This window comes from Hemiscyllium ocellatum, chromosome 24 (assembly GCF_020745735.1).
Source record: "Hemiscyllium ocellatum isolate sHemOce1 chromosome 24, sHemOce1.pat.X.cur, whole genome shotgun sequence".
In the NCBI taxonomy this organism is placed as follows: Eukaryota; Metazoa; Chordata; class Chondrichthyes; order Orectolobiformes; family Hemiscylliidae; genus Hemiscyllium; species Hemiscyllium ocellatum.
Window position 1 is genome coordinate 1,390,183 of NC_083424.1, and position 11,742 is coordinate 1,401,924.

Here is an 11,742-nt window from a genome sequence, read left to right on the forward strand (position 1 = left end):
CCAAGCCTCCCAAACAGCATAGCTTCCAACTTTGTAAAGTTTATTCCATATCCCGAGAAGATGCGCTTCGGCGGGTCGGTGTGGACTTGTTGGGCCAAAGGGCCTGTTTCCACACTGTAAGTAATCTAATAACTTTTTGTATTAACCGGACAACGACTTCTCCGGGTTACCAAAAATAGGAGAACATCGTCAGTGTAGAGAGTCATTTTGTGCTCTCCCATTCCTATCTTTGGCGCCACTATTTCAGGGTCCTTCCGAATGGCCTCTGCCAACAGTTCAGTTACTAAGGTAAATAATCGTGGCAAGAGAGGACACCCTTGTCGACTGCCTCTCCCAACACTAAAATTATCCAATTTAACACAGTTTGTAAGAATTGCTGCAGTGGGGTCATCGTTAGCACTGCCACCACTTCGCAAAACCATCCCCACCCCCACCCCCCCAAGACCAAAGTGTTCTAGGACACCAAAAAAATAGAAAGGCTCTACCCGATCAAACATCTTTTCGGGTCAAGGAGCCCACCAAATCCAGAATAACCTCTGCTGGCACACCTGCACTATGTTCAACACCCTCCTGATGTTAATGGCAGGGCTACGGCCCTTAATGAAGCCAGTCTAGTTTTCTGTTATAATAGTGGGCAGTACCTTTCCAATCTCAGGTCCAGCATCTTTGACAGGATTTTAAAATCTATATTCAGCAACGAGATAGGTCTATACAGGTATGATTCTGGATTACTGGTGCTGGAAAAGCACAGCAGTTCAGGCAGCATCCGAAGAGCAGTAAAATCGACGTTTCGGCTCAGGGTCTTCTTCTTTCTTTAGAATGAGGGAGAGATTGGCCTCCCTAAGAGAGGGTGGAAGGCAGTCTTGGTTAGAGGAGTGTTTATACATTCCCAGGATTGGCTTAGCCAACATGTTTATGAACCCCTTATAGAACTCACTCGGGAACTGGTCTGGGGCAGGTGCTTTTCCACTTAGGAGCTGGCTTACTGTCGCTTGAGCCTCCTGTGTTGTTAAGGGTGCATTTAAAATGGAGGCTTGCTCTGTAATTATGCCAGGAAGGTCCAAGTCCTCCAAGGGGATTCTATTCTTGCCACCCCATCCCACAGCCCTCCAAGCGGTATAAATCCGCATAAAATTTCAGAAATATGATGTTAATCTTTTTCAATTCGTGAGTGGTAAAACCACAAGACATAGGAGTGGAAGTAAGGCCATTCGGCCCGAGTCCACCTTGCCTTTTAATCATGGCTGATGGGCATTTCAACTCCACTTACATGCACTCTCCTCATAGCCCTTAATTCCTTGCGAGATCAAGAATTTACCAATCTCTGCCTTTAAGGCATTTAACATCTGGCCTCCACTGCGCTCCATGGCAATGAATTGCACAGGCCCACTACTCTCCACCTGAAGAAGTGTCTCCTCATTTCTGTTCTAAACTGACCGCCTCTAATTCTAAGGCTGTACCCACGGGTCCTTGTCTCCGCGCCTAGCAGAAACAGCTTCCCAGGATCCACCCCTTCTAAGCCATGCCTTATCTTACAAGTTTCTATTAGGCCTCCTGTCAACCTTCTAAACTCTAATGAATACAATTCCAGGATCATCAGCCGTTCAACTGGTACTAATACTGGTACTAACTGGCTCTCTCCCTAATGGACACAATGGACAGCAGAGCATTTTTCTTCCTAGCCAGATAAACCAGATATCTATCTGGCTTATCCCTGTGCTCAAATAACCTTTGCTTTGCAAAGGAGATCTCTCTCTTCACCGCCTGAGTAGGCACTGAAGTCAAAGCAGCCTGGACAGCCATGACCCTCTGTAGCCTGACCACAGACGGTCTATTGTAATACGCCGACTCAGCTGCTTTTAGCCGAGCCTTGAGCATCTGTTCCCCTCTCTGCCTTTTCCTGGTTGCTGAATGTGAGATAATCAAATCCCTTAAGTATGCCTTGGTGGTCTCCCAAAGCACCGACAAATTACTAGCTGTACCCGAGTTGATGTCCCAGAAGGCCCCAAACTCCCTTTTGAGGTACTCTATAAATTTACTGTCCTTCAAAAGAAACAGATCCATGCACCAATGCCATGCGTCTATTCCATTATCCTTAATCTTGACATCCAAATTCACTGCCGTATGGTCTGAGATATCTATGTTCCCAATCCTACAGAATAGCACGAAATCCAAACAGACTGGTGGAGCAAAGAACACATCAATTCTTCTGTGGCATGTGTATGGGTTGGAGTAAAAGGTAAAACTCCTTGCATTAGGGTGCAGGCATCTCCACACATCCATCAACCTCAACTCCCACTCCAGTCCACCAGCTTTTTAGATTGCAGGGAGATACCTGAGAGACCTCTTGGTAACCTGTCTACCTCGGGGTCCATGAGATGGTTAAAGTCCCCGCCTATGATCATACGGCGCACCCCAAGAGTCATTAATTTAGAGATTGCATCAATTAAGAATTTAAGGGGATGCGCTGGGGGACAATAGACGTTGAGGATGCCATACTCTTCCCCATGTATTAAGGGCTTGAGAATGATGAAGCACTCATATTCATCCTTAATTTGCTGGTATCTTTGTATTAATATGGCCATTCCTCTATTTTTGGAGTCGAAAGTGGAGAAGAATACCTTACCAAATCCTCCCTGCTGCAACTTCACATGTCCCCCGTCAGTTCAGTGTGTTTTTGCTGCAGCAGAGCTATGTCAACCCTTTCCTTTCTAAGGTTTGAGAACACCTCCTTTCTTTTAATCGGAGAATGGCTCCCTTTTATATTCCAGGTGCACCACCTAAACGAGCCGCTAGCCGTGATCACCCACAGCAACCCGCGGTCCCCTGAGAAGTAGCAGCTTATTCCTGGTGCGCCGATTGGAAAAAACACAGTACTTATAGGATCGAAAAATTATCTCTACAAATATTACTAGAATAAAAAAACTAACCACTGCACTTAACCTAACCGAACAAACATATAAACAACGAACCGCTGGAGATTTCCACCCTCTCCCACAGCGGGTATTCATCTCAAACCTTACAACCATACTAATTCCTTCTAGCTAAGGCCGTGCCCCAGACCCAGGCAATACCAAGCCAAAGAAAACCTATTATTTACACACGTGGGAGTTAACAGTAAGCATCCACCCCATCTCCTCCACACATTCACCTTACATAAAAGAAATAACAACCCCTTACCGTTGTACATAATTGCCTTTGTTTTTTTTCACCCGACCTAAATCGTTGATTTCAAAGAGTTCAAAAGTTCCTCGCTTTTTCTGCCGAGTCAAAATTAAGAACAGACCCTCCATGATTAAAGCGCAGTCCTGCTGGGTACCTCAAAGAGTATTGTATATTCAAGTCTCTCAATTTCTTCTTGACCTCATCAAAGGATTTCCTCTTCCCAGAGAATGTTTGATAAAGCAAAAATAAAATTTGATAAAATTTTCGACCCTTAGTACACCAAGGCCTGTGAATCTCTTCCCAGGCTTCTGGATGCTTCTGTTATCAGCTGCTTCTCTTTACAACTTAGGACTGGATGGGGGCACTGATCCAACCCAGACCTGCGTATCACATTCCAATGGGCCTGCTCCACACACACCTGGCCCAACTTGATCTCCAGCCCCAGAAGCTGTAGGAGCCACTGCTCCAGGAAGGCAATCAGGCTCTCACCTTCCTCATGCCCCGGGAGCCTAACCATCCATTGGTTTTGCCTCCGACCTTGATTCATGAGGTCGTCAACCTGACCCAACGGGTCCAATCCTGGTCTTCCAGTATTTGGATCTGCCCCTCCAAATTCTTCGCCGCAGTCCTTTGTTTGACCACGTTGACACGTCAATCCAATACTTGGATCTCCTACTCATGCTTCCAGCACTGAGTTGATTTTCTCTTGGAATTTAACAAACTCCAAGACGAGACTCTGCTGGTCCAACAGGTTCAAAGGCAGCACCGTGGGAGTCAGGGCCTCAGCTGCGGATGCCTTCCACACTGTTGGGGACTGCTCTGCTGGCTGCGATCCTTTGGCCCCCTTTCCTTTTTTAGACTTCATCTTATACCCAGATCGTCGGGATCCAAATTTAAAAGGTTCTAGGTACTTTAGATGTTATTTTAATGAATCTTTCTTACGAATGACTAGTGGTGGTGGTGGTGGAGTGAAAACCCATCTTACTTGGGTTTTGATGCAGAGCCCCAGCACAGCAGACCTCTCAGATCACTGCCACCTTGGATCTCCCTAGATGGGTTTTTTTGACAATCAATTCATTGTCATCATTAGACTCTTAATTTTAGATTTTCTCATTCAATTCAAATTTCATCTTCTGCCATGGTGGATTTCGAACTCAGGTCCCCAGAACACTACCTCGAGTCCCCAGAACATTAACAGTCCAGTGATAATACCAACGAGCCATTTCATCCTCTTAGTGGGATAAGAATAGATATGTGGTTGATGACCAGTGCAGACATGAAGGGTCAAGGGCATTTTATCGCGCTGCAATACTCTATTGACATAAATTAGAATTGAGAAAGAACAATGGGTTCTTGTCATTTATGACTTAACTCCAGGTGTAGCTGTGGAATTGCAACACCTGTCCCAGCCACTCACCCATGCATGTTCTGCACTGCTAAACAAAATTTGTAGGAAGCAACAAAGAAAGAACTGCTGATACTGGAGATGAGAAACAAAATAAGCAGAAATTGCTGGAGAAACTCAGCAGGTCTGGCAGCATTTGTGCAGAGAAAACAGAATTAACATTTCAAGTCCTGCTCAAGGCACTGGACTCAAAGTTAACTTTGTTTTTCTTCCTCCAAAGATAGTGCCAGTACTGCTGGGTTTTGCCAGCAATTTCTATTTTTGTTTACTTCAGGACGAGCAAGTTCTCTTTTTAAGTGATTATAACTTACCAGTAAATACTGTGAGAGTGAGAGCATCTGTGGTATTTTTAAATATAACCCTCCAGTTATATCAGACGCCTGTAGACAAAAAAAACTGTTTAATGAAAGGTTTAAGATTCCTACCCATGCCCGTTACTACACAACGATTTGTGCTAGATCAGATTCTGATGTCAGTATCCAGTTTTTACGGGCTCTGAAAAGGCGCACAGAGGATTCATGTGGTCGGGGGACTGCCCACTAGGTGCAAGAATCCTGCTGGTCATGAACTCAAAATTCTGAATGTGTTTCCTTCTCCATTCACCAAGAATGTACAAAGTAGGCTTCTAATCCTGACAGAGGGATTTTGGGGTGCTTGTCCACAGATTCCTCAAGATGACAGACAGGTTAATAGAGTTAACAGTTACGAAGCCATACAGGATTCCTTTATCTGCTGAGACATGGATTATAAGAGCAGGGAGGTTATGTTTGGATTTTGGTGAGACCACAGCTGGAGTACTGTGTGCATTTCTAGTCACCGAATTATAGGAAGGATATGATTGCACTGGAGTGGTTGCAGAGGAGATTCAGCAAAATGTTGCCTGGATTAGGACAGTTTAGCTATAAAGAGAAGCTCGATAGGCTTGGTTGTTTTCCTCATAGCAGAGAAGGTGGAGGGCAGGACCTATGGATAGGATTATGAGGAGTATGGACAGAGTGGATAGGAAGCAGCTGTAGCTGTTAGTTGAGTCAACAATACGGGTATAATTTTAAGGAGGTTTAAGAAGATTTGAGGAAAGGTTTATTTCACCCAGTGGGGCGTGAGAATCTGGAATGCACTGCCTGGGAGGCTAGTAGAGGCAGGAGGCCTCACAACCTTTAAGTAGCACTTAATGAGCAATTGAAATGTTACAACATTCAAGGCAGTGGTCCAAATGCTGGAAATCAGAATGAGCACAGGCACAATGGGCCAAAGACCTCTTTTAGGCTGTATGACTTTACGATAGGTGAACCTGGTGACACTGAGGCTTCCACAGGCAATAGAGATTAATGATCAGCAATTCCTGTCACTGCCAATCTCCATCCGTCTTTCAACACTAAGATTCTCCAAGAAACAACAGAATTAAACAGGGCAGATGCGTGGGTTGGTTCGCTCAGTTACTTGCAACATGCAGCAGAATAAAACCAACAGTGTTACTTCAATTCGTGCACTGGCTCACAAATATTTATGGAGGCCCTACCTCCTCACTTTGTTAGACACTTGCTGAGGACTGCTACCCTTCCAGTTATGTAGCCAATTCTCTCTCTCTCTCTCTCTCTCTCCAACCCCCCCAACCATCTTTTTGGGCTAAGGCTAATTAACTAAATAGAACAGGGCAGCTCAGTAAGAACACAGGTTTCCGCTTGAGAATCCACCATTAAACATTAAGTGCCCCTGAAGTGCTCTATTGTTACTTTTATTCAACCAGGTAATGTTGACAGAAATTTTTTAAAAAGTACTTTTTCCAAGGAGTTCATGTTCATGTCATGCTCTGCAGACTTTTAGTTTAAGGGTGTAAATACTAACTTACTTGCTGAAGTAACCCAGATTCGGAGTCCAAAACACATGCATCAATCAGAATATTCTGAAAAAGACAAAGTAACCAAATATTTTATATTGCAAAAACTTCTCTCTCTCTCTACCAATGGCAGAAATGTGTACTGTCAATTGAATACAACAACTCGCTGTTTCATTTTACATTCAGCAAGTATACCTTTAAGAGACACACTGATGACATCACTGTCATAGCATGAGATCCAAAGGTATAAAGGTCTCAGACTCCATCTTACCACAGATCACCTGAAAAATGACATTATACAGGAAGCATATTCTGGATCAGTGGTGCTGGAAGAGCACAGCAGTTCAGACAGCATCCAAGGAGCAGCGAAATCGATGTTTCGGGCAAAAGTCCTTCATCAGGAATAAAGGCAGTGAGCCTGAAGCGTGAAGAGATAAGCTAGAGGGGGGTGGGGGTGGGGAGAAAGTAGCATAGAGTACAATAGGTGAGTGGGGGAGGGGATGAAGGTGATAGGTCAGGGAGGAGAGGATGGAGTGGATAGGTGGAAAAGGAGATAGGCAGGTAGGACAAGTCCGGACAAGTCATGGGGACAGTGCTGAGCTGGAAGTTTGGAACTAGGGTGAGGTGGGGGGGAAGGGGAAATGAGGAAACTGTTAAAGTCCACATTAATGTCCTGGGGTTGAAGTGTTCTGAGGCGGAAGATGAGGCGTTCTTCCTCCAGGCGTCTGGTGGTGAGGGAGCGGCGGTGAAGGAGGCCCAGGACCTCCATGTCCTCGGCAGAGTGGGTGGGGGAGTTGAAATGTTGGGCCACGGGGCGGTGTGGTTGATTGGTGCGGGCGTCCCGGAGATGTTCCCTAAAGCGCTCTGCTAGGAGGCGCCCAGTCTCCCCAATGTAGAGGAGACTGCATCGGGAGCAACGGATACAATAAATGATATTAGTGGATGTTCAGGTAAAACTTTGATGGATGTGGAAGGCTCCTTTAGGGCCTTGGATAGAGGTGAGGGAGGAGGTGTGGGCGCAGGTTTTACAGTTCCTGCGGTGACAGGGGAAGGTGCCAGGAAAAGAGGGTGGGTTGTAGGGGGGCGTGGACCTGACCAGGTAGTCACGGAGGGAATGGTCTTTGCGGAAGGTGGAAAGGGGTGGGGAGGGAAATATGTCCCTGGTGGTGGGGTCTTTTTGGAGGTGGTGGAAATGTTGGCAGATGATTTGGTTTATGCGAAGGTTGGTAGAGTGGAAGGTGAGCACCTGGGGCGTTCTGTCCTTGTTACAGTTGGAGGGGTGGGGTCTGAGGGCGGAGGTGTGGGATGTGGATGAGATACGTTGGAGGCATCCTTAACCAAGTGGGAAGGGAAATTGTGGTCTCTAAAGAAGGAGGCCATCTGGTGTGTTCTGTGGTGGAACTGGTCCTCCTGGGAGCAGATACGGCAGAGGCGGAGGAATTGGGAATACAGGATGGCATTTTTGCAAGAGGTAGGTGTAATCCAGGTAGCTGTGGAAGTCGGTGGGTGTGTAAAAAATGTCAGTGTCAAGTCGGTCGTCATTAATGTAGATGGAGATGTCCAGGAAGGGGAGGGAGGTGTCAGAGGTGATCCAGGTAAATTTAAGGTCAGGGTGGAATGTGTTGGTGAAGTTGATGAATTGCTCAACCTCCTCGCGGGAGCATGAGGTGGCGCCAATGCAGTCATCATTCTAGCCGAGGAAGAGGTGGGGAGTGGTGCCGGTGTAATTATGGAAGATAAACTGTTCTACGTAGCCAACAAAGAGACAGGCATGGCTGGGGCCCATACGTGTGCCCATGGCTGCCCCTTTAGTCTGGAGGAAGTGGGAGGATTCGAAGGAGAAATTGTTAAGGGTGAGGACCAGTTCGGCCAAACGAATGAGTGTGTCGGTGGAAGGGTACTGTTGGGGATGTCTGGAGAGGAAAAAACAGAGGACTTTGAGGCCCTGGTCATGGTGGATGGAGGTGTAGAGGGATTGGATATCCATGGTGAAGATGAGGCATTGGGGGCCGAGGAAACAGATGGTTTAGTGATGGGGGGTGGGGTCATGGTCGAGGGGGCAGTAGGAAGAGGTGTCCTCGAGTTGGTGTTTGGCTTCAGCGGTGTAGAGGTCAGTGCGCCAGACTACCACTGCGCCCCCTTTATCCGCTGGCTTGATGGTGAGGTTGAGATTGGAGCAGAGGAATTGGAGGGCTGCGCGTTGTGAGGGTGAGAGGTTAGAGTGGGGGAGGGCGGTGGACAGGTTGAGGCGGTTAATGTCCTGGCGGCAGTTGGAAATGAAGAGGTCGAGGGCAGGTAATAGGCCAGCGCGGGGTGTCCAGGTGGATGCAGTGTGTTGGAGGTGAGCGAAGGGGTCCTCGGAAGGTGGGCGGGAATCCTGATTGTGAAAGTAAGCTTGGAGGCGGAGGCGACGGAAGAATTGTTCGACGTCATGGCATGTACTAAATTCATTGATGCGTGGACGGAGGGGGATGAAGATGAGTCCTTTGCTGAGGACTGATCGTTCGTCCTCAGTGAGGGGAAGGTCTGGAGGGATGGAGAAAACTCAGCAGGGCTGGGAGCTGGGATCTGGTGTGGGTGTGGAGCTGGGAGTGGGGGGGCGGAGACTCCTCTGTTGTACCCTTGTAGCTTAACACTAGCTCAGACACTTACATGGCTGAAGAATGTGATGTTGGTATATGATACTCACATGTAATAGCCATATGTTGGAATCATCGGTCCCAGAATAACAATAAAAGACCAAAGAACTGCAGATGCTAGAAATCAGAAACAAATTCATAAACTGCTGGAAAAGCTTAGTAGGTCAGGCATCATCTGTGGAGTGAAAGCAAAATTAACACTTCTGGTCCAATGACCCTACCTCAGAAATTATAGTAGCTAATTACTAGTTACTGTCGGTTCTGAAGAAGGGTCACTAGACCCAAAACATTAATTCTGTTTTCTTTCTACAGATGCTGCCTGACCTGATGAGTTTTTCCAGCAATGATGATTTTGTTGCCCACAATATCAAAACCTAGTTTACATGAAGGGGATAACATATACTTTATCACATCGGGTAAAACACACACATGAAGGAAAATCCTCTCTACTTGCCAAGGCTCATTTGACAGCACTTTCCAAACCCTCAATCTTTAACATATAGAAGAACATTCAACAGCACACATGTAGGAACTTCACCACTTGCAAGCTCCCTCAAGTCACTCACCATCCTGAATTAATAATCTGTCACAATTCCTTCACTATCCCAGAATCAAAATTCTGAAACATCCCTTCATACTAACATTACCACAGCATATGGACTGCAACGGTTCAAGAAATCAGCTCACCACCATCTTCTCAAGGAGCATTTCAAGAGGGGCAACAAATGCTCGGTCCTTTTTTTTATTCATTCCCTTATGGGACATAGGTACCACTAGCCAGCACTTATTGCCCATCCCCAGTTGCCCTTGAGAAAGTGGGGGTGTACTGCCTTCTTGAACTGCTGCAGTCCATGTGCTGTGAGTCAACCCACAATGTCCTTAGGGAGAGAATTGTAGGACTTTGATCCAGCAACAGTGAAGGAACAGCAATATATTTCCAAGACAGGGTGGTGAGTGGCTTGGAAAGGAATTTGCAGGTGGAGGTATTCCTATGTATCTGCTCCCCTTGTCCTTCCAGATAGAAGTGCTGGTGAGTTTGAAAGGCACTGTCCAAGCATGACTAAAGAAAAGGTAGAGTTGAGAGTGTGGTGCTGGGAAAACTCAGCAGGTCAGGCAGCACCTGAGGAGCAGGAGAATCAACATAAGCCCTTCATTAGGAATGAGACCGCTTATGTTCCTCGGATGCTGCCTGACCTGCTGTGCTTTGCCAGCACCATACTCTCGACTCTGATCTCCAGCATCTGCAATCCTCCCTTTTTCCTAGATACTGTAAAAGGTACAGAAAATCTACCTGTTTCTGTGCTGCAAAGATAACATTCATAAAATTCATATATTGGGCAGCAGAGTCCTCAGCAGCTTTAATAACCTATGGAGGGAGGAAACAAACAAAATGAACAGAAACCAAAGAGACACCAGCACAGCATTGCATTAATAGGTGGAACAGGTTTAGATACAGCAAACATATCACTGGTTTGTTGGAGAATTTGCAGATCTAGTTGAAAGTTCTCCTCTCCTCATCCTCCGCTCATTCTGGTTTCAGACAGTCTGGCTCCTGACCTCCAAGCATGACCACTTGTGGGCTCGATGGTGAAGAGATGTGCTTGGATGTCATAAGTTGATTACTCCACGGCTCATTTCACAGAGTTTGAATTAAATGCTGATCCTTTCACCCCTTGATGTAGCAACAAGTAAACAACAAACTTTGACTACAGTACTGTAGAACACTTACCAATATTCGGGAATTCAGCTCTTGCCCAACTGTATTGTATGGGAGGAAAAAGAAAACTCTTTTGTAACAAAACATGGGCTGTAATTTGCAAAAGAAACTCAAAACTATTACTAAGTCTGGGTACAATCAACACCATCACTATACCTGACACTCTCTCACACTACTTACTTATAACATTAAAACTAAATTTAGCTCGCAAGTGAAATATCATTGGATCAGGTTATCATGCCCTCAAATCTGTTCTACCATTCAGCTGGAACATGGCTGATCTGCATCTTAACTCCAGCTACCTTTTCAGTTCTGTAAATCTTAACATCCTGATCAAACAAAATTTGACGTATTTCAGTTTTGAAAAGTTCAACTGAACCCCAGACCCAGATGCATACTGGGGGAGACTGACACAGATTTCCATTACCCACTGTGTGAAAAAGTGCTTCTTGTCATTACCCTGAACCAATAAAGCTCGAATTTTAAGATTATGGCATATTATTTTGAATTCCTCCAGCAAAGGAAACAGTTTCTATCTACTTATCGGATCCTTTCAAATACTGCGGACAGCTCACAGGTGTCAAGGTTTACAGATTGTGGTAATTCCCATTCAGCAGTCATGAATGTGAACAGCAGCCTTAGTTGTCTTTCAAATCTAGGTATCATTGAATGTCATAACTATTTTCGGCAAGATTCTATTATTCACCACCTCCTCAAAGAGACTGATAACATAAAACAAACAAAGTGAATTACTTCAATTAAGAAGAAATTGTTAGTCATAGTCAACTAAGAATAATGATATAACAGATCAGTAAGCAATAATACCTTCCAACTCTTTATTCACCTTGTGAATATCTTAGTTCAGAAGTGTCAAGAAAAATGTCAACAGAACAGGGATGAAGAAACAGAAATATCTTGAGATAATAATGGATTAAAATCGATTGTTCAAATTAATCCAGAACTGCAATTCCCTTTCAGC

At 45.4% G+C, this 11,742-nt stretch overlaps 1 protein-coding gene across 5 annotated transcripts in view; it reads right to left on the minus strand.

Moving 5' to 3' along the window:
• Positions 1-11,742, minus strand: part of gtf2h3 (general transcription factor IIH, polypeptide 3) — a 31,328-nt gene that overhangs the window by 2,984 nt on the left and 16,602 nt on the right. For 3 of the 5 annotated variants that reach the window (XM_060843316.1, XM_060843319.1, XM_060843318.1), the window contains 5 exons: positions 11,589-11,618; positions 10,776-10,804; positions 10,338-10,412; positions 6,420-6,473; positions 4,882-4,950 (listed from right to left, as the gene is read on the minus strand). In XM_060843316.1, the coding sequence (XP_060699299.1) occupies positions 4,882-4,950; positions 6,420-6,473; positions 10,338-10,412; positions 10,776-10,804; positions 11,589-11,618 (257 nt within the window). The remainder of the gene's footprint in view (positions 1-4,881; positions 4,951-6,419; positions 6,474-10,337; positions 10,413-10,775; positions 10,805-11,588; positions 11,619-11,742) is intronic. The other 2 variants (XM_060843317.1, XM_060843320.1) reach the window with 1 other exon arrangement.